The sequence below is a fragment of the Opisthorchis viverrini genome (genome assembly GCF_000715545.1).
Source record: "Opisthorchis viverrini unplaced genomic scaffold opera_v5_200, whole genome shotgun sequence".
Taxonomy (NCBI): Eukaryota; Metazoa; Platyhelminthes; class Trematoda; order Opisthorchiida; family Opisthorchiidae; genus Opisthorchis; species Opisthorchis viverrini.
This window is the reverse complement of record NW_008751855.1, coordinates 204814-228358: the sequence shown is the minus strand read 5'-3', so window position 1 is coordinate 228358 and position 23545 is coordinate 204814. Positions and strand designations below refer to the sequence as shown.

General features: G+C 45.2%; 1 protein-coding gene across 1 annotated transcript in view; it reads left to right on the top strand.

Annotated features, from left to right (window-relative positions):
* Positions 1-6410: 6410 nt before the first annotated feature.
* Positions 6411-23545, top strand: part of T265_14462 (hypothetical protein) — a gene marked incomplete at both ends in the record, with an annotated part of 68160 nt that continues 51025 nt past the window's right edge. Inside the window, 7 exons of the mRNA XM_009173751.1 lie at positions 6411-6424; positions 8814-8889; positions 10475-10686; positions 11305-11720; positions 12908-13085; positions 18097-18250; positions 19270-19486. Of these exons, the coding sequence (XP_009172015.1) occupies positions 6412-6424; positions 8814-8889; positions 10475-10686; positions 11305-11720; positions 12908-13085; positions 18097-18250; positions 19270-19486 (1266 nt within the window). The remainder of the gene's footprint in view (positions 6425-8813; positions 8890-10474; positions 10687-11304; positions 11721-12907; positions 13086-18096; positions 18251-19269; positions 19487-23545) is intronic.

The following is a 23545-nucleotide window of genomic DNA, read 5'->3' as shown; positions in this document are numbered from 1 at the left end:
TCTCGGTAGATGATCTTTTCCAGATATGCATAAATGGTGTGTCGCGAGATGGCTGCAAGTAAATTACCGACAAAGTGACATCATTCGCATCAGGAATATTGAGCTGCATAAGTGAAATACCCCACAAAGCGCAAACATAACAGTGGCAAATGAGGGCATCGATCGCCGGCGGCCGTGATAACGAAGGTTCATTTCATTCACTTCGGGTACCTATCGCAACTGCATGGCCCGTGTCTGTATGCGACGCCGCAGCACGCGATGCCGCTTATCTTTTTACCTTCAGTAAACTCCAGGCCAGTATCTATGCGAGCCGGTAAAAATAAGGCCGCAACTCTGCGCGATAGTCCAATCTGACAGCCCGTCGCACTCACTACCGTACTAGGAATCGCCCAACCTGACTAATTATTGTACCTGTTAAGTCCGTGTCCGTGTAAAGCATTGATTATGAATCGTTGATTATGCGCGGTTACCGGATACAACCTACTCCGTCACACTCATACTGTACGTGGTGTCGCTCATCTTCGCCAATAATGACTAACGCCAGGCCAGTGTCTATGCAAACCGATAAAGGCGAGGCATCAACTATTCACACAAACCCAAGGTAACAGTGAAAAACGAGCGTAATACTATAACTGTAGGCGACATTGCCTACCCTGCTAGGCTAGTGGCCACGCTGGTTAACAGACCTCAACTACGCATTATTTTCTAGTCTAACGGCTAACAGCAGTCCGTCATACCCATAAATGTGCGCGCTGTCGCTTATGTCTGTTGCCCATAGTAAACACTGGGCCAGTATCTATGCGGGCCGATATCCTAATCTAACGGCAAACGACGGTCCATCATGTTCCTAACTGTGGTCGATGTCACCTACCGTGGCTACTTATAGTAACTGCCGTGTCCGTTCACATGCTGGTAGCTGACTATAGTGTCCAGCTACACATGGTAGAATAATCCAACGACCAAAGTCTGTCCCAATCCATCAAACAACAATCAGGACTAATACATCTTCGAATGTACATAAAACGCTCAAATAATTCGTATGCCTTTCCCTGTGAGTGATAGGTTCAGTTATTGCATGTGCAGAGCCAGTGCTTCGGGGACTGGTGACCAACTCTCCCTCCTGGATTATGGTACTGTCCAACTCACCTAATAAATTTCAAATAATGCAGTCCACCATCTCGTACTTCCGACAACCGTCAGTACCTATATTTTTGATCTCCCTAAACAAATCAACATCTGCGTGCTTGTACCGGTTTGCCCTAGATCTCTCGTACTATAATCTCAAATTAACAAAATCAATCCATGCTTGTCTACTCAGTACAACCCTACTTCTATCCTGTCTCATTTAATCACTTGCCGTCACCAACCTTATTGTGGTAAACTTTATTTTTTCCCTGTATTATTGCACCTTATCCTATCATCCTATTTGACTGTTATCCAATCCACCTGGTTTGTGGTCTGCATTCATAGCGATCGCCAACCGTACCAGAAAAATACCTGGTATCTTGCATCGGCTTCGTTCTAACTCTGCGGAATCCCTTGACCAACTCAAAACCCCGCTGCTTACAGAATCGCACATCCCAGTTCAATCACCTCAAGCATGATGTCCGTCAAGTTGCTGTCCAGAAACCGAAGTGTCAGTGCAATGCTGACACGACACTGCCATGCCCAGTTTGATAGCACACCAGCAACTGTTCACCTCCTACTCTTGACTTTACTCTCCGGCTCACTCATGAGCGAACTCGTTATACAGAAATGACGCTCCGCATGTGCGATTACAACGGCCGTTGTCACTCACCTCGACTATTTATTGTAACTGCAATGTGCGACGGCAATTATCAGGCCTCACCTATGCGCGGAAAGCTAATCCAATGGCCAACGACGAACCTACATCCCCACATACGTGTTGATAATGAGCCCGTCATAAATTCGCGAAATCACCGTTCGCAAGTTGCGTTACTATTCGTCGGCACCGCCAGTGGAAGTGAAATAGGAAGTCACCCGTGTTTCCTTTTTCTGAAGCTCAACTTCACAGGAAAAGGATTCTGAAAGGGAAAACGCATAAGCCATCAATCTTCGGTAACAACATTTGGGCATCCTAATGTTGTTTTTTATCTGCTTCATATTAGTGCTTCATAATTTCCATCATCGGGGATAAAGGATCAGTTTTTACCAGGTGATAATTGCCAGGTTTGATGATTCAGCACTTCACGCAACGATATGTGAGGCTAGAGAGGAGCGAACGGACCGTCATACAAGCGCGCTTACGTTTTTGGAGGTAAATAACACCGGAAGGTAGCCAATATTGGGGCATCCGTGGGCAAGGCGTGAGCAGTCAGACAAAGTATTCTTTATGCCGGGATTCGAAAGCAGGGTCTACAAAACGTATGCTTGTAATCAGGTCTCAAATTACCGGTCTCCATCTGCCCCGATTTTGAGCAGATCAGTTTTATTGCGGTTGCAGTGCACAGCACGCTCGGCTGGGCTTCCAGGGACCGATCGAAATGGACATCAAAGTAAGCCGTTTTAGATGACCGCTTGATAGACTTAAGACTGCGTTTGCGCGACAGACCGGCAACCAAAGGAAATAGTTTACTTTATACGTGCGCATGCACCTGGTGGTCGCACACAGCGAGCAGGGCTCGTCGCCGCAAAAACAGCGGTGGAACGGTAGTCGATCTTGCGGACAGCGGCAACCAGAAGTTAGTTGGATGGCCACAGAGACCACGGGGAACAGCGTCCTTCGACGTAGAATGCTACCTTGGTTTGCCACGGTCGTCTTAAAACACCGGAGGCTGACTGTCCTGTGCAGTGTTTGAATTTTGACGCACCATCAGCTGCGCTTGGACAGTGGAATGCTTCTCGCATCTAGCAGTCTCACGTGGTTCTAGCAGCTTCAGTTTGCCAACCAACCGTTCTAGCTACTTGTGCAAGCGTTCTATTGGTGACGGCTGTGGCTTTGGAACCAGGGATAGCGGTATACCTCATTCTGGAGGTTGTATTCGGGAAGCCACCGCTGGTGGATTTGGAATTGATCTGCGTGTTTGATTAATCAACATACCGCACAACGACGAAGTGACGTCTTAATACCTGGGCACACATATTGGTAAAATATGCACGTGCGGGTTCCGGCCTAGGTTTTGATCGTCTGAGAAAGTTTTGGGGTTTGAACCACAAACTAACTGTTACAAACAACGAGCCTCTCTCACCATTGCACAACAGCAACCGGCACCAAAATGGTAACACGAAGTGATAATTTTTTGCCTGCACTTGATGAACTATGCTTCTGAAAACCTAGCATAGCCTTTTCTGAGAACGGAAACGCCCCTATAACCAAGGTATTCAGACTTCGCGTTGAAGTGTTGATGCTCCAATGTAGCCCGAACATTGACTGGAAAATAGAAAGCAATAAGCACTAATTACGACTGTTTTTGTTAATGAAATCGACTACAATATACATGTAGGAAAAAGGGACTTTTCATAATGTGAGCCCGATCTGATGATTTGTGCTGTTCGTCCAGACACAGGTTTTGCACTTCTTTCACCGTAGTAGCATCCACACATAAGCCTGATTGATTGCGTGCCGTAATTCCTGCACAGCTGGACACCCAGCTGGGGGACGTGGATTGTTTTTCCGCCCTGGGTTCGTGTTTTCTGGGTGGGCACGTTTGCTGTGTGTGCTGATATGTCCGCACATGGCTCATTTTGGATTGTGCCAGATGATGCCGATAGTCAGGGTCAAACAAGTCCCGATTATGTGGCATGATCTGTGAGTTTAAGGAAAAACGGGCATTTGATCACTGTGTTTGAACTGTCTAGACAGGTATGTGGGTGAAGCAAAACCTAATTCCTTGGGTTTGTATACACCTATTAGTTAGGCTGTTGAGTGCTCCTAGGCTAGTATATGTTGACCCCCATCACCGATGACGTGACATTCGTTTGTCTCCTTTCACTGCACACATTATTATCAGTGTGTGCGCCTTTTTCTCTATAATGCTAAGCGCAAAAGCGTTGGCTATGTCCTTCTTGCATTTCAGTTCAATCGCATTAACTTTAAACCAAAAATTGGTTGCACGCTGCTCGCAAATCCAAGCCGGAGTTTGTAAGACTGGGCAGCTTACTAAAATTAAGCTACGAGTATTATATATCTCGCGTGTCCCATTGACGCTTCACACGGTAAGGGGACTTTTGTATTGCTTGTAGTATGGAAGCTATGTAGGCAACAGTGGACAGCAATTCTCTGAGGGTAGGGTTTTACGATAATCTCTATAGGCAGAAAATAGAGAAAACGCCCGCGTGCTAAAGCGGAGTAAGCAAGGCAGTGCATCAACAATAGTAAACATAAATCAACCAAAACGAGAAGCACAGTGTACCACATACGCCAATAATTTCTTCTACATCCCTGGCGTATTCAAATAGGTGGTAGATCTCGTTTGTTCCCAAACAGAACTTTTCGGTCAATGATTGACACATTATTTTGTACAGGAATAAAGAATAGCCTAAATTCTCTGGGACGCACGTATAGTTCCGTTTTTTGGCGAACAATCATAAAACAAAGCATGTAATGATACGAGCACCTGCGCCAAATACGCTCAACTTGCATGTTAGAAGGCCTTTCAGTTGTGTGTCGCAGATCTGCCTGCAGGTACACACCTGGTGCCTGTCACCCATCAGGAGGTTTACACACCATTTGTCGACTGAGACTGAAATTGAAGACAACCGCTATTTTTGTGTCATCCAGAACACATCTTTTGTTAGACGTAATGCACCCACAAATCACCACTCAGTTGTCAAAAGGTTATATTTACGAATAAGATGAAGGACGACATAGACCAAAAGCGGGTTGTGCCAAACTGATACAAATGAGAAATTATGTGCAGAAATCACACCAGGAAATTACGTCTCAAAGCAATTTCGATCATCACCACTCCACATTAAGAATGTTCATGACACCGCGGGATATTTGGTCATATCTAAAGGCATAGCACTTCAGGTGTAATTTTGAGTGCGCGTCAAAAATTCAGAGCGGAGGTTAATTGGAATAACTTCAGATGGAAGTTGGGGTGATTGTAATGAATTTGGTTTGAGCACCTGTGCAGCAGAAAACGGTTTTTCGGGGAAAACCGTGCCTTTCGGCTAATGGTCAGTGTAGAGGCCAATTAGTCTGCTGAAATTAGATGTAGGGAAGGTGCTGGGCCAGAATAAAATGCTGCATGGTGTTTTATATGGGCTTCAACTACCACTGTTTGCTCACCCGTGGACTCTCCGTTTCTGCTCCTCAAAGAGAATGCCATCGACTTGCTAGTTGGTTGCGCCTCATATACTTAATTGGCGCATTTTTGTGTTTACTGGCGCAGCTTATTATCTAATTTGAAGGATAACTGCGATCACACTTAGTCAAGGAACCAAATTCTTGTTTGTACGAGCACTCACCAATTTCTTTGGGCGATAGCTTCCTGAATTGTTTAGGAAGGGTCCAGTATGTTTTCTTTAATGGGGTCAGCTTTATGTTAAGCTGGTAAAGTAAGGTACACATTCCTGAGCAGTCTGGGAGGCAGTTTCACACCCACATTTGGCGGTTTGTGACCCCGACATAGTGGCAGGTGGAATCAAGTCAGCACACACAGAGGGCACTATGATATAGTCGGGCCTTAGTTATCCCATGATCAATAGTGCCTTTGTTGGGACTGAAAAGACTCAGAAAGGGTGGTGATACTCTTTCGCATTATGTGGTGGGCTCGCCGATATGCTTGCCTCGAGTGCTCTGTTGAAAGACTTCAGTCGGTGCTGATGCAAAATGTCCACCAAACCAGAATAATTAAGTACGATCATGCAACTTCCGTCTTTGATGAGCGGCGGGACCACCATGATTAACGACTGAGCCAAATAAATGCGCTAAGATCCAGCTAAACCACTTTGCCTATCTGATCGTGCCTGCCGTCACAAGCGAATTTCGGGCTCTGTTGTAATAATGGAATGCCTCGTCTAGGCTCCCTGTCGGATCAACCCAAGCCTGCGTCCTAAACATAACCACCAAGCGTACACACGATGAAAAAACAGAGATTAGGAAAAAACCAAAGCTTGTTCAAGTAGGACACAAGTAAGTAGTTGTTTCCCTCGGTGGTGACGTTACTTCAGGGGAATGAGTTCAAGCTCTCCAAAACACATTCCGTAATCAGCAGATTTGAGCGCATGCCACGATGAAAATGGGAAAATTATGACGCCTCCCAGACATAGTGTTGGGAACCTGCATACAGTGGATAATGAGACATTTTCCGGTGGATTCATATTTTCGACCAATCGGAGGTGGACCTCATGCATGACTGGCTAGGTTCCCGTCGTCCGACCACTCACGTGCGAGGTGGGTTTATTGGCCGTAGCAGCGTCCAATTGCGGGCGGTGTAGGTCCCTAGGAATTGTTATGGTAGGCTAGCATTATATCCCTTACCTACATTCACCCTCTTCACAATTAGGCTTTTTAATAAATTGTGGTTGTAGGGCGTTGAACGTTAATGCAAGTGATAATAGTGATTCGAATGGATTCTAGTCAGGTTCGTGTTTGGGTTGCTCAGTTGTCCAACTTGTTTGAGCTCATCATCAATTCAGGAGACACGAGCTGCTTATTTTTATTTTCAGCGTGTTTTGTTTGACCCCAATTTCGTAGATGAAGAGGGCACTCCCTACAAATGTCTGCATAAGCTGGTTCTTTTTTTCGAAGGGCATTCATGTCGCTGTCCTTGATCAAGTGTCCCGCAAATTGTCTGGTCCGAATGCTTGCCATGTACACAACTGAAAGCGATCCAAGTTACCCTACTCGAGACAATGTCTCAGCATAAACGCTTGAGTTAGCGTTCTCCAAACAACTGCCAGATCACCTGTTTTCACCGCGTAGTAGTCAACCCCATAAGAGCACAACTGTTATTCCTTGTAGGATATGCAGCTTGGTCTTGGTAGCTCGATGGGGGCGAGATGGCCCAAGTAGTTAGAGCGTGGTTCGAATCCGACCTCCGCCACTCGACTTCTCCTGTCTAGGCTTGGGCAGCCTGGTAGTATCCCAGCCCTCGTGCTTCCTTCGGGTGGCATGGCAGCTAGGCACCGGAAGGGTGCTACAGTTGAACGCTTTCTTTTTTTCTTGGTAGCTCGATGGTTCGTACATGCGATCGCAATCTAGAACCTGTAGACCGACGAAAGAATGCTATTTCATTACTTCCAGCGAGTCGTATCGCTCTAATCAATGAACTTATTGTCAATAAGGAGCAAGATGATGACGGTTCGCGATGTCCTGAAGGAGTTGTGTTTACGGCCTTCAAAGCTTTTTTTCGACCACTCCGATGCGACTACACTGACATTTGACTTCCATGGGATCGATGACTACTGTCTTGAGAAAGCCTAGCAAAGATAGCTAGTGTATGTTTCCAAAGAACTTAAAGAAAGCCTGAGGACGCCGTCAGAAACTGGAAGCCCAGGAGACGAATGAAGCTTCCTTAACAGGACTACCGGTAAAACAGTTGACGAAATCGTTTGTGCAAAAGCAGAAACAAAAAGAACGTAAATTACTGGAGGCGTGTTGCCCCACTGATTGATTACTAAACAGACCCACTCCGATCAACTCTGTCTATCGACTCCTGGAATCAGGAGCCGAACAATGAATCAGAGAATAAACCAATAGAACTAAACTATTAATTGGCCTGTAAATTGCGGCTCTCATCGAGGACCACAAAATCCGACATCAAACTGAACCAAAATGATGGGAGTCCAACAAAGAGGCGGCACAAATCAACCAGCCCTGTAAATTGTCTCATCGAGGACCACAAAATCCGACATCAAACTGAACCAAAATGATGGGAGTCCAACAAAGAGGCGGCACAAATCAACCAGCCAGGCTCATTTAGGTAAACTATAAGTTGAAAATTGACCAATCTGAATGAAGACAGCAAATTACCGAAAACAGAAGGTACATCATTACGCGGTCAAACACCAGGAGGGTGAACCAACACAGGTCATGGATCTAGAACAAGCCTCCCGAGCAGCAGAGGATGGATGACAATTTCAGCATGTGGAGAAATCGAACCAAAGAAATATAGCCTACAACAGAAGACAGATCACGATCGGACCAATAGGCCCCATGTGGACTGATTGTCAACGACTAATCACGTTATAGCTTAAAGTTGTTCTTTGAAAACTGTATAAGCGCAGGCACGAGGAGAGGAGCTACCCATCCAACAGCGCACCACTGATGTCCCTTCGAATGGCAAATCAGTCACCAGGCTCGGTTACCGCAGAAACGTGTAGAGATTGACAGAAAAAGATCGTTTAGCTGGCTCATTGCAACACAGCTCTTGGCACAACACCTGCGGAAGATTGAGATATAGATGTTACTCCCTCAGTAGATGGAAACACAACGTACAAAGTTCGTACGGCATACCTGTAGCAATTCGAAATAGGTGTTTGTGCTTTGGCAGTCAGCTTCTCGAGAAGACCACCAGTAATATGGAACGGATGCAGAACGTGGTCACAGTGAAGACCGTCATACCGCAAGAATGGCACACCAACAATGTAATCCTCATCGTTGCCGTCATCGTGATCGATGATCTGGAAATTTCCCTGTGACTGCACTCGCAAACCAGAACTTTGTTTTTCTGAACACGTCGTCTTTACTTAACAGGTAGTAAGCCTTACTGCTTAAACACATCATGTTGATGTTACCATTGTTTCGCAATATAACTTAAATGTGGTTTATTACATGACCTCAGTGGTGGGTCCTGTGGTTGTCCTGCTGTAAGGTCATTATGACTACTCTTGTTCCATTTCAGATATTTCATCTGGGTTTCTAGACGAGGAAGACCCACCTCTGCAAACGATTTTTTCTCTCCCGATTTCTGAGAATGGGTGAGTTCCCCCTATAAAGCAGTTCACGACAAAATATCTCACTGGTGGTCAAGGGTATTGACACCTGAGTTGACAACTGGTTTACGCACCTAGTTCGCTGCTTACGTTCGTAACAGAGTTATTGTAAAGGGACCAAGCCGATCTCACTTATTCGGGGTACACGAAGGCCACTGATCAACCTCAGAAATAACGGGGGCTGCAGAAAATGTTATAAATGGATTTTATGGAGTTGCATTCCCTATCAGACCTGGAGTACATAACCCGTCCCCTAGCATCACCATACCAACAGAACAAATAACAGTAAATCCCTGTTAAACTATCACTTACGATAAGGTCACGTCCACATTTTATCGACCATTGGCCTCTGCAAACAGCTTTCTGTAACATCTCCCGTTATACGACTCTCCCCTATTAGATGTGTTATCCACTAACAACAAGCTTGCTTCCGTCCCACTGACCATATGCGTCTGCATGTTTAGTGCTAATGGTGGTTCTACCAATCCTACAATTTTACTTTAGTTCTTATCAGTGGTTCTAATTGGAAAAGCCATATTGGGAAGGCCCCACAACTGCATTCACCACCTGATCTTACATAACTAGAAAGGAATAAAGACCATATCTACGAAGGTGGTCATGTAGATGAATAAGGTTTTCATATATATATATATATATATATATATATATATATATATATATATGAAAACCTTATTCATCTACATGACCACCTTCGTAGATATGGTCTTTATTCCTTTCTAGTTATGTAAGATCAGGTGGTGAATGCAGTTGTGGGGCCTTCCCAATATGGCTTTTCCAATTAGAACCACTGATAAGAACTAAAGTAAAATTGTAGGATTGGTAGAACCACCATTAGCACTAAACATGCAGACGCATATGGTCAGTGGGACGGAAGCAAGCTTGTTGTTAGTGGATAACACATCTAATAGGGGAGAGTCGTATAACGGGAGATGTTACAGAAAGCTGTTTGCAGAGGCCAATGGTCGATAAAATGTGGACGTGACCTTATCGTAAGTGATAGTTTAACAGGGATTTACTGTTATTTGTTCTGTTGGTATGGTGATGCTAGGGGACGGGTTATGTACTCCAGGTCTGATAGGGAATGCAACTCCATAAAATCCATTTATAACATTTTCTGCAGCCCCCGTTATTTCTGAGGTTGATCAGTGGCCTTCGTGTACCCCGAATAAGTGAGATCGGCTTGGTCCCTTTACAATAACTCTGTTACGAACGTAAGCAGCGAACTAGGTGCGTAAACCAGTTGTCAACTCAGGTGTCAATACCCTTGACCCATCCTTGTTTTCCTGCATACTCTACTTGCAGCCGATTGGAATTCATGGGTCGTCACCACAGATGAACGCATCAAGCATGATGCACAATTTCAATTCCTCAAACCTACTAATGGTTACATAACTGGTAGGTGAATCTTTGTCTCTCAGGTTCTGCTTCCGGTGCAGGTGAACAAGTGAAGTTGTTCTTCCTCAAGTCAGGCCTTCCACCGACAGTTCTAGGACAGATATGGTAGATTTCTATTCTTCCCGTTTTACCGCTTGTTTTGTGGTTTACGTAGGAGTCTTGCTGACATGGATGCTGATGGGAAACTGGACAAGAAGGAGTTCTCAATTGCCATGTTCTTGATTAAGAAAAAGTTGGAAGGCATGCAGCTACCTCCAACCCTCCCGACTGGTTTGAAGAATGATCCTCAGCCTGTATTTATCCCGTCATCCTCACCTTCCCTATCTCGCTCCTCTGTCCTAGACACACCCGTTGGATTGCCATCGAGTAAGTTCTTTTGCCTTAGTCCTTCCTCCGGACGCACAGAACTTCAAGCGATGAGAGTTGTATTTGGCTCGGTTCGTTTCTATAACGACCCCATGCTGTTAAGATTTATTATTTTTCTAACCTTTACCTTCTCAAAAGCCTCCACAGTGAGGTTTTCTTCATGAAAGAAACTACTCACAAGGTTGCTGAAAACAGCTCACGACCGGTTTCACAGACGAGAGGTTCAGTTGGGTCTTTCGTGAAGACCAAATTGATTTGCAAATGAGTGTATTTCTCGAGAGGTTTTCTTATTACAGAGACGAAATCACCAGGTGATATATCTGTAAAGTCAACAAACTGAAGGTATTTTCTTTCTGTACAGCACAACAGACTTGCCAAAACCGAAAAGGTCTTGCCATTCCTTTCAGCTGACAAGAACCTTCTCCCCCATGTTACTGCTTTGTATGTATATCTATGCCTTCATCCGAGCTCAGCTTAGATGTCAAGGTTTATTGACTAGTTTCAGATCGTATCTTCGCGGCAACATGTTTTTTTCACCAACTTAAACGAATAAGACTCATCCTAGTTGTATCCCAGCATCTTTTCTACTCCAATATATCTAATGGCATTTGTTTTTAGGCAAGCCCAGTTTGAATGGACTTGCGCCCTCCGTTTCCCCTGTTCCAACGGACAGTAACGTCAGTTCAGATTTGAATGAACCACACAATTGGACCATTGGCCCAAATTCTAGACCGAAATACCGACTTCTCTTCAACCAACACGATCGTGCTAAGCGTGGCTTCATCACTGGGGTTGAAGCTAGGGGCGTCTTCTTACAATCCGGCCTCTCTCAGCAAATCTTGGCCCATATTTGGTGGGTTCTGTTTGTTTTTGTAACAATACAACCCTTTCCCGATGATAGGTCTCTCGCTGATCTGGACAAAGATGGGAACCTGAACTGTGATGAGTTCTGCATCGCGGCCTTTTTGATAGACAAAGCGCTCGCCGGTGTTCAGCTCCCTGCTACATTACCCTCCGGTCTTTATCCATCCCAGGTTTGTTCCCGCTGTTTGGGTCTCTGTGTGATGTATCGGCCTTCAAAGAATAGAATTTTACAGGCATAGAATTGGTCGTAGAACTTTCATGGTGTATTTGACCAGTAATACATTCATCTTGTGGGACTCGTTGTACAGTTTAAGACTATACAATTTAAGACCATTTCTTGTAAACCTTTTTCTGACACAGTTCTCTTGTTCCGTTAACCATTTCCATACAACGAAATCACAGTCTTCGGAAATACAACCTAGTGTAGCTAACCCAACTTATACTGCCTAACGGTTTCGCACGCTCACCACATGTGCTGCTGCAAGTTTGAGCATACCTGTTGAGGGGCTTGTTGATGTGTTTGAGAAATTCGTCTCACCAATTACACATAAACTTCGGTTAAAGACAGAATTTCATATGGGATCGAGAAGCTTAGGGCAGCTTTCGCCGATTTCCGATGCGTCAAATGTATCGCTACAGCATTGTTGTCCCAGTCCTCGCTTCGCCAGATAAATATAACAGTCCCAATTCGGTAACGTACACCTGTTCCCAGTGCACCTAACCATGGCAGCTGGAGTCAGCGTACTTTGGTAGGCGGTCTATGGACTGGTAACTAAACCGAGTCGCATCAGTTTTTCCAACTAGTGCTGCATACTTATGTGAGTGGTTGCATTTAATGACGGAAAAGCAGAATGTGTAGCACAACTGATTGCACCTGATGTGAACGCGATGCTCACTCTTGTGCAAACACGTGAATGACGATCTTGTAGAGCTTGTTTATGTGGATTGTATACTGAAAATATTATACCTATTTTTCTAACTCGTAATTTGCGCTTGTTGCGCTATGGAGCGTACTTTCCCCAATACAGAAACCCTCCTTGGCTAAGGGCCTCTGTACTAGAGTTGCCACGACCAACGTGATAGTATTTGCTCTACCAGATCATTAGCTATCACACAGTGCGCAATACCTATCTCCTTTCGTCATTCCTTTTCATGCTTAATGCCGCATTTCATTTGTGATTCTCCACCTCAGTGACATAGAACGCCACTGTTTATCTCCCTGGTTTGAAAACTGGAGCATCAAACCAGGGTCTATTAGCCATGTTTCCGAAAACTGTTTGATGTTGATTCATGACTTCAAGACTCCCTACTTCTCTTTCCGTTTGGCGCACCACAACTGCGAATCCCACTGGGTTAGGCAATCATGGTTATATTGTTCCAAAGAGTTTTATGCCGTTTTTATGCCCCTCTTGCCAACGCACACTCAGTTTCTCAATGTTCTGGTTCGATTTCTCTCCAGCTTCGAGCAGGGCGTCAAACACCGTCCAGTTTGCAGCCAACTCAGCCCGCAAGCGAGGATGAAGGCAAAGCTCCCGGTGAGTTTGACGGACCCAGTTTTCATATGCCTTTCATAACATCACTTCTGGTACCAAGAATCACTTTGTATTGCCCGGATCTGAGTAACATCACAACTATCCAGACGAGTCCACTACATTTCAGTCACTTCAAAGCAGATGCGCATATTCACGGGATTTGGGACGTGACATATGTGGACCCTAAGTAATAATAATAACAATAGTAATAATAGCTTTTGGCTGTAACACTTTCGGCGTCGTTCAGTCAGTCGATCTATAAACCGTGTGCCATAGTCAGATTGGTTTCAGCCTTTACAGTTTCGATCACGGGAAAGTGGGAGAGTGTAGGACGTAGCCTAGCCTTGGAGGCGATGGCATATTTGATTACTTCTGGAACCGGGAAGCTACCCATTTAAGGCGATAGCTTTGATGCATGAGCACCATTGACTGGGCGATTGGGCCATTTCTGGCGGTGCCATTGACCACTAGTGAGTTGATTTCTGGGATCTCCATCCAACAAGGCGGCAGTTGTCGGCCCGACTGTTTACTGTTTAATGTTTTTGTACTTCACCGACAGATCATACGCTGTCTACATTTTGGTCGTTTCCATTTAGCACAGAGTTCAGCGACAAGTCTGCTAGGCAGACGGCATGCGAAGTGCATGTCCTAACCCGCTCAAGTTATAAAGAGTGAGTAATTCATGTGTAGCGGGAGAGTTCCTCTTTTCCCGAACCACCTAGCGTACCTCTGCATTATTAATCCGATGTTCCCACCAGACCTGATCTATGCTTCGGAGACACTGATGGTCAAACACTGACGTCTTTCGTATGTCCTCTGCACGTAGAAGGGACGTTTCCCATCCATAAAGCAGTATGGAATACACCACCGCGGTGTAAACTCTGCCCTTGACAAAGAAGCTCCCATCACGTCGGCGACGTAGGTGTCGGAGGTTAGCAAAAGCTGCCCTGGCCTACCCGATGCGAGAAGTAACCAACCAGTTCACCGGAACTCATACAGCTGTCCAAGTAAACAAATTTATCCACCACGTCGACTTGCTCGTCTGCAAGCATGAGGCTTGGGTTTGGTCCCACTCAGTCTTGTAGCAGCAATTTACAATCTACAGGTGTGAAGCACATGCCAAACAGTGTGGCAGAATTATTTAAAATCGTTTGCATTTTTGAAGGATCGGAACCAAGGGGAGCAATATCGTGCGCTTACTCAATGTCTCTAAGGGAACGTCTTGTCTCCCGAGGTTTCAGGGACAGACAGAGGAATCTCAAGCAGCACACCAATAACAGATTTGAAGAGGAAATATGCGATAGGGCAGCATTGTCTTACACCACTTGGCATGGTTAACTCAGGCGAAAGTTTGTCGTGTGCTCGTATGCGACCACAGGAGTTCGCCTGCAATGCCCTCATAAGGGTTATACATTTAGAAGGGACACCGTTGGTCAAAAGACACCACCAAAGTTTCTCACGATCGACAGAGTCAGATCTAGAGTGGCGCTGTTCAAGAATCTGTCTCAAGATAAGGATATGGTTGGTGCACCCTCGGCCAGGGCGAAACCCAGCTTGATTTTCACGAATCTGTCTCTCCCGATAATCGGTCAACCTGCGCAAAATAATGCCAGAGAGCAAATTAGATGCAACTGACACCAAGCCGATACCACGATGGTTTTCTCATGACCTTTTTGCGCCATTTTCGAAGACTGGGATGACGGTCAAGGAGTTCCATTCAGCTGCTATTCTGTTTTCGTTCCAAATCTGCAGTATGGATGTTAGGCTGTTCACCAGGACCTCGCCACCTTCTTCGAAGAGTTCGGGGTACAGACCATCTGCGCCAGGCGCCTTGTCCTGCTTGAGGATCGATATCTCACACTGAATTTCTACTGTCAATGGTGCGGTGTTGTTGGCGTTCCATTCAGGCCTGCTGGCTTCTTTCAGTGGTTATGTTGAAGCGGACTAACTGAACTTCCCTTTGAAATGTTCCCCCCATCGCTCAAAGCGAAGATTGAGGGAGTGAATTGCTGTTTTTTTTATGTCTTTTTCGCATATTGCTTCACTGACATCTGCCTTCCTTTGACCGGTTTATCGAATCAGCTGAATTAGAGTGCGGTTGTTGCTTGCGGCGATGACTTTCTCCATCTCCCGGCTCTTCGAAATCCACCAGCGTTCTCTGTCATAAGCTCCTGATTGTCCGGTGTCTGAGAGATGTTCGAGCGCCATCACAGTCACTCTTTGCTGGTATAGCCTTTCCGACAGCAGTATGATCTGCTAGTCTCAATGATATCCACTGTTCATTCAGTTGAATCAGGTGGCTTGGACAAACAGTCAAAGTTGATGAATGGAGCAGCTCTGCTTTTGCACGCGTAATGCTGACAAAAAGCGGATTGCCGGGTCCGCACAATTGTATGATCATAGTCAAACTGCATACGCCAGAATGATACTCTTCAATCGACGCTATCCATCGGTAACGAATAGTCAAATAGTCTACTTGCATCCACGACTGTCTTGCGGTTGGTGACCTCCAAGTAACTTGATTTGAGCGCTTGTGTTGGAAGTTCGTGCTAGCTAGGAACAGACGATGATCCGCACATATCTGAAGCCCATTATCCGTACGCTGCTATGCAACCCGAAGGAAGCACAAGGATAAGATTTAAAAAAAGCAATCGTTCAGCTGCAGAACCCTTTCAGTGCCTAGCTGCCATGCCACCCAACGGAAGCACGAGGGCTGCGATACTGTCAGGTTGTCCAAGCCTAGACAGAGGAAGTCGAGAGGTAGAGGTGGGGTCCGAACCACACCTTCCGGTCAGTCAATTCGCGCTCTAACCATTTGAGCCGTCTCGCTCCGAAGCCCAAGGACCCTAGTTTAAAACCAATATCGACAAAGTCGATTTCAAAATCAAATATTTTAACCGTGAGTTGCTTTCAACTAGAAGCACAAGGACCCTAGTCGAAAGCAACTCATGGTTAAAATATTTCATTTTTCTAAACCCACTTTGTCGATGGTGGTTTCGCACACATGGTTCATTTCGACGATTCAGTATAACACTTATGACATCGCAACGAAAATCTACCTTATCTCGTTGGTTCTCATGTCTAACTTACTTAAAGAGTGATTGTTTGTATAACTAGGTGGTTAGTAGTTTAGGCAATCTGATCACTGGATTGTAATCAAGTTGTCTATTCTGGATAGTCGTTTATCTTGAAAGACTCGGTAATTACGAAGCTGTGGTCTTGAAATCTAGTCATCTGACGCTTTGATGAGGCTCACTAGGTGGGTGTATGAGGATCGGGTATGTTTCACAGTCTTGACGACGAGGTCATGCGCCAGCCCGTAGGATCCGTTATTTTGGTCCAGAATGAGAATGGGACAGGCGCCGTTGCTTGCTTAACTCCTGCTCCGAATGGCTTTCAAATGAATCATGGTTGAAGGGAAGCGAAGTATGATTGTTGAACACTGATGTCATGCTCTCCATAACGACTATGACCAGTTGCCTGTGGGGCTGCTTGCGTCACTCTCCATCCATAAACGAGCGAAGCTTTAACTAGGATACCTTTCGTCCTCCACAGTGATCAATAAAACACAGAGGCTAAGAATAATCGGACAGTTACGAAAAACAGTCGTTCACTGTTGTTATGTCAGTCACTAAAGCCTGTATTTCAGGCCCATATTTCTACCCGTTAACATATTATGTTTGAGAGGTGCTTTCGAAATCCTACCATCCAGACTGATCAAGATGGAGACAGGATAATTGTGGTGGACCAGTGCTTGTTTCCTCTTTCATCGTTCCCCCTTTATACTACATGAATTTCGGCAAATGTATTAGTTTGATGGTGTGTCATTGGAAGATAGGTGTTGCCTTTAATGGTGAGGCTAAGCACTACTCCCTCTTCAGTAATGTTTTAAAAATTTCGTGGTGGGGATTATGGTATATCAGCTGTCATGCTCTATGGAACCGCACAGCTCATCTTCCACCTCGTCAATTGTCATATCCTTATCTCCTCATCTCCAACTACGGATATGCTGTTTCTGACACCTTGGGTATCGGAACTTTCTACAGTTACCATGCACCGTAGTCAGTTCTAAAGGGAACCATGCTGTGAGAATTGCTATCCATACTACTGAAAACCTACAATTTAATGTTTTGGGGGCACTCGTGTCGCGCAAGACAGTTGCTGGCCAAGGTCAAACATCATGCTTAGGTTCAGTATAGTTTTGAAGATGAATAGTCCCGACTTTCGCTCTAAGGAAACTCAAGTGGAGATTAATTGAATCAGAAGAGATCTGTAATAGAAGAGGTTGTGGGGACACTGAATCCATTTTGGATGAAATATGAAATAGGACGCACGAGGGTGGTTGCTGGAGAAGAAACAATATTATAAGCTCAATTTATGGCAATTCTCAGTATCTGGTCAGCTGAGCATTATCTCCTAAGAACAAAAAGTAATACTATTCCAGCTGTAGCATTCTTTCAGTGTCTAGTTGACACGCCACCCAGAAGAAACACGAGGGCTGAGATACAAACTCAATTCTAGTCTCCTAATCCGTTTTGTATTCGTAGTCATCGTGGTAAACGCTACCATGGATTCAGATTGAGAACACTAAAGTCTATTCCGGACGCTGTGAGGAACCATACTGATTCCATGAACATTCGATCCTCAAAGAACACGAGGTTTTCAACCTTTTTTTGTGTTCCGGCAGTGGTTTCCGTCTCTTGTGATTGGTTCACGTTTTTGCCATTAGAATAGCAGCTGTTGTAGACGGACGCAGAGAGTCAGCGCGTGTATAGTGGTGTGCTTTATAGTCATGCTTGCATGGATCTAGGTGGTGCTCGTGTCAACCGTAAAAACTACCATGCTTTTTTAATATGTCTCCGTTGAGGACCTGATGTTGATGTTGAGGACCTGGGCACTGATATTACTAATGATGTTGAAAATCTGCCTGCTCCATCATTAGGTGGATTATATTTTTGGGCTTATGTGTTAGCTTCAACCCTGGTCCTTTTGTGTTTTATTCCCTTCCGTTCAGCACTGAGCTTTGAGGACAAACGAAGGGAGAATTTCCTTCAAGGACAAGTTGAGCTAGATCGACGGAAGCAAGAATTGGCGGAGCAACTACGTCAGGAGGAAGAAGCCCGGCTGGAGAAAGAACGCCAAGAGCAGGAACGATTGGAAAAGCTGCGGTAAGTCAAATACTGGTTTCTAATGTTCTTTCCATTTTCCAACTATTGGCTCAGTGGTTAAAGCGCTAGTTTGCTGGCCAGAAGGTCCATGGTTCGAACCCGACCTCTGCATTTCGACTTACGGCAAAGGTTTCGGCAAATTGGTAGTATCCTCACCTTCGTGTTTCCTTTGAGTGGCCTGGCAGTTAAAAGCAAAAGAGTGCGACGGCTGAACGTTTTTTTCAGCCAATAATCCATTGGCTTAGTAGCTCACCGTAAATGAGACAAGCGCTCTGCTGACACGTGTTTATTATCCGGTACCCTTCCACTTCTCGAGGATTTTCGAACTAAGCACACCGTGTTGCCGGCAGTGTTTTTACCCGAAGGGCCTTGATTCAAGTAACCGATATCTCAAATTATCCTGAATCTATGTAGTCGTCCCGTTTTCAGTTTACGCAGATTTGCAATTCGGTTGATGGAACATCTAGTTACTGTCACGGTCATGGCATGGCTAGTTAATAATAAGTAATAACCGTCCCACTTAGTCTCCATTATGGCTACTTTGATACAGTTAATCTCATCCCATAGTTCTGTTGCTGCGCATGTTATCCCGTTTCCTATACTCATTTACCCTTTTACAGCTGGTAATGTACACAGTCACAAATTCCTTTACTGAGGTGTACAGAAACCTTTCTCAGTACGCAACGCAATGTCTATGTAAAATCTGCCAGTTTCTGCGTTCACGGTGGCATTTAGTTTTGCATGCAACGTTCTCTGGTTGAGCAACTTTTCCATTCTATGCTTTTGCTCCCACTCCTTCACTGAATCCATGTTCCGTTTTAATTAGGTTATCACTGTTGTCTACTAGACACAAAACGAAGGCGTCAGAAATCAGCAGCACTTTACGCAGGCATCTGTAGAGAAGCTGTTCTAATTACGATATTTACAAGCTTCCCTTCTCACCATTCATCGAAATACTTGGTTTTGCTATGAATGGTTTGGCGTCTTTGACTTCTACCTCCTGTTTTTCATAAAACCAGACTGGAGAAGGAGCGCGAAAAAGCGTTGGAAACGGAGAGACAAGCCGAACGGTTGCGGGAATTAGAAGCACAGCGTGAAGTTCGTCGTCGCCAGGCGGTCGAGGCTCGAACCAAGGCATGGCGTGCTGCTGAAGCCCAGAGACAATTGGAGGCAGAGAAACAGCGAGTAGAAGCCCTTCAGAAAGAAAAATGTCAGGCCAGCGCACTGTTGGAGCAGGTATGCCTGCTGTCTTGTGCTTCTCTTGTTCTTCGAGCTGGTGCAGAGACCGCACAAAATCCCCCTACCACATGTCTTCCTACTTTATCTTGACTGTGGTGAAATCCGTCTTCGGAACCTTCAAGAGACACCGCTATCAAACGCATATGTAGGTTAAATACACTGCAGCTTGAAAGTCGGGCAGTAAACAAACCTCAGCATTTTTCCTGCCCTAAAACACTACTTATAAGATTGCCCACTCCTAGTACCCCCATTGGCGCTCATCAGAAAGATGTAGGCCCCGGGTTTCTGTCAACCTTATGTTCTACTTGGGCGAAATACTTTTATTTCCAAATTAGATTAGTGTTAACGGGAGACGCAACTGAGTCCCTCGTTTAACTGAATGTACTACACAAAGACCGCTTCATGTATCAGATGGCACTGCATTCGCGATACAGAAGTATATTTTTTCACAATTCATACTGCTTATAAAGCTTCAGAAGACTTCGGCAATCCACCACCGCTTTCTCAGCTTTTACTTCGATAATTGGAATTCCGTGCCAACAGAAACATCAGGCGGCCTTCGTGAAAAAGAATAGTCGAGGAACATTATCAAAGAGAAATTGAATTGGGGGTTCCGTGGACACCAGTGTGATTTGCAAACGAGTGTATAGTCTCCTCATTTTTTTGCTTAATAAATAGATAGTAATCGTTCGTTTTATATAGAGCTGTCATGCTACCCGAAGGAAGCACGAGGACTTTTTCGTTTGAGTGCTACATGATTAGGCATAATTTTCCTTTTAACTTAGTCCACATCAGTTAAGGTCTCATCTTACTGATGGTAGTGTGGAGAGATTTGGAAATTTCCAATGAAAATCTCGTCATGTAAGTAAATTTAATCTGTTCCGAAAAGCCAAAAAGTACCGTACAGCTGTTTTATCCCCAGCAGTGCACATCTTACGAACACACGATATCTCAGTTAGATAGACTGAGCCCTTATGTTTGGCCACGAGCGGCTGGTCAGCTGATCGCTTTTAGACAAGATATGCCGCCGTTCCTCTTTTGCTCAAGGAAACCACATGTAGTGACGTGTAGACTGGCTTCTGGAGGGGAACTTTTCAGATGAAAGTTTCACTCATGTGAAATTATTTCCATAAGCCACTTATGAATTGATGGTAATAATAATATTAATAATATTTCAGCTGTAGCACCCTGTGCCTAGCACCTAGCTGCCATGCTACACCAAGGAGGCACGAGGGCTGGCCCAAGCCTAGGCAGGGGAAATCGAGTGGTAGAGTTCGGGTTCGAACCACGGACTTTCCGGTCAGTATATTCCCGCTCTAACCACTTGAGCCATCTTGATGGTAGCGTGAGGGATTTGGTGATTTTCACCGGATATTCCTTCCTGTAAGTGAAGTCAGTCTATACTGAAAAACCGACGAACCGGTCAGTATGTGATCACGTAATGTAACTTCCGTGACTCCAGGATGAGCGCCACTATATCCTAAGTGTTAGCTAATGACACGGTTGACAAACCGCTCGTGGCTGAAAGTTTAAGCATTCCATCTACTGCCCGGATGTTACGGGTTCGAAACTTCTTGGAGTTTAGTGAGATTCGCACTGCTAACGATTCCCAGCGGCTGTCCCAACAGGTGCGAAACGGCTGAACAGTTTTTCTAGCTTTCCAGCATAGTATGACCTCACTTACAAGGCGGAGCTTTCGTCTAATTGCCAGAGTTTCTTAAGTCAGTGTATTCCTCCAGTTCAGTCACCGCTGTGGCGCCGCCTTGGTTGACTGGTACTCTCATAAATCATATTCAGAATCAACCTAGCAGCAAACGCGGAGCCTTACACCGCACGTACCAAACGCTCGGCGATTTTGCACTTGAATGATTGACAAATCACCCACCTGTAGCTATTTGCACTCTAAAGGTGTTAACTACTGTGCCATTAACCCCTGCTGGCCAGTCGCCAGGCTTTTTAGCCTAAGGTTTTAGCTGAGGACCCTGCTTGTTATCAAATCCAGACTAGGACATCCTGGCAATATCAGAACCCACGTACATTCATCCATGGTACGTCGGTCGTTGCGTAGTGCCACAAGCCATGTCACCTTACTTGGTACACACAACGGAGCCTGAAAGCTAAGGCGGACTACTGCTGACGCGTTCCTTCTTTATGTTTTGCATTTTCGTCTTTCTCTCCTAACTACTTTTCCAGCGGCACCTCCTAAGGGCTGGTCCACTATCGTTAGCTTCAATATCTACATCTAAATCGGCCAATGTGGCCGTAAACACTTCGAAATCGTTCTTCAAACCCCGACTCTCATTTCATCTGGAAGTCTTCAATTGTCGTATCTTCAAAGAACCTGTAAAGTAGGCTACTTTTCCTTGTACACTAGAGTCTTTCTGTTGGTGTGTGCTGTCTCAGACACGAGAATTCAAGGCATAGATATTGTCGCTGAACTGACATCTCCACCGGTTTCCCTTAGCTTCTGAGTGGGTATTGTTTTAAGCCACCGGGCGCTTGACAGACTTCATAGCTGATAATCGCTTTGTTTGACAACGTCTATGAGGGTGTCCCGTGAATGCTCTGACAAACGTCTTCGTTGCCCCTGGTTATCTCTCAACAAATTGGCACTGTAATACGACGCTTTATTACGATATTCCTGTTGCTGTCTGGGATATGAACAAACAGGTAGGTAGGCTTATCGCTGCTGAGCTCCTTCAGGTGTTCTTTTTGAACTGGAATCAAATTGCAAAAAATGCAGTGAATGCCTGCCGCAGTTATGTGCGGATTACACACTATTTCAATGCATTACGTCCGAAGCCCCCTGGCCTCCTCTACTTGGGAGCAAATCTCCAACGCAGATAGATCAGATCGCCATCAGCGACGGGTGGTGTAGGTCAGTTAACGTTTACTGCTCATTCTAGATCGTCTGTATGCATTACAATGACACGCTTGGCTGTTGCCGCTCTCTGCGCTTTTCTGGTTGCGTAAGATACGTACATATCAGCTGGTGATTGCAAGACTTCTGGACCCGAATGTGAATTGGATGTACCAAAACACGTACTGAACCCTTTTTCGGACAATCCACTTTCTCAAACACTAGTATCGCTGATCGAAAGTACAATACAAGTCGCCAAAACGTCAGACCGCAGGTGAAAATGAGCATGTATCCGCATCGAGGTGCGTCGTAGGTCCAAAAAAGCTGAAGAGATTGAGGAAGCGGGAAACTAAGGTTGTGTGCAAACCAGTCAATAGGGACATTTTTCTGAGAGCCTGCTTGCAAGCAGTACTGTCCAGCAAGAATGCCAACTCTTTACGTCTTCGTTTATTTCCGTCATTGAAGTGAACTCCGCTGGGTGTCCAAAACCCCCTCTGTTTAGATCTCTCCGAGTTGAGCTTCGTCGACTGGGCGGTACAGAAGACGTTCTCACCTTTGGAAAAGTATAAAGAGCACAAGCGTTACCAGTGATGCGTAACGGGCTCATCTGATCTTTTGGCAACATACGAAGTCATACCACGGGAGGTACAATCTTTGAACGTGCCCATGAGAATTCAAGAAGAGGTAAGGGAAGTTGCTTTGAGCTCTGACGGTTCTTTAACAGACACACAAACCTTAAAGGACAGAATTGAGTTTGCGGGTTGGTCTATCATCAAAATGCATATCACTGGGTGTTAGAAGACGCGTGCATCAGAATGCAGTGCGACCTGTATTGTTGTGCAGTCGCGAAACTTGACCACTGTGGTATCAGCATTTGAGACATCTTCATGGCCCCAACAACTGGTGTCTCAGAACTGTAGCAAGAACCTCTTAGAATCAGCCGATTCACAATTAGGCGATCAAGAAATGAAGTCTTTGGTGAAGCAGAATGCAGTGAACTCAAAGAAAACATCCAGCTCTGCAAACTGAGGTTGCCGAGCCATGTGCCTCGCATACCGGGCCACCGAGGGTTATTTTTCGAAGTGGTGGAAACATAAGGATGAACAGAATATGACACACCAACGGGAGTGATGCTGTGAAAAGTGTTGTTCATTCTGCTCTCATTTTACTATGGGGCCCACGTGATCATTTCATGC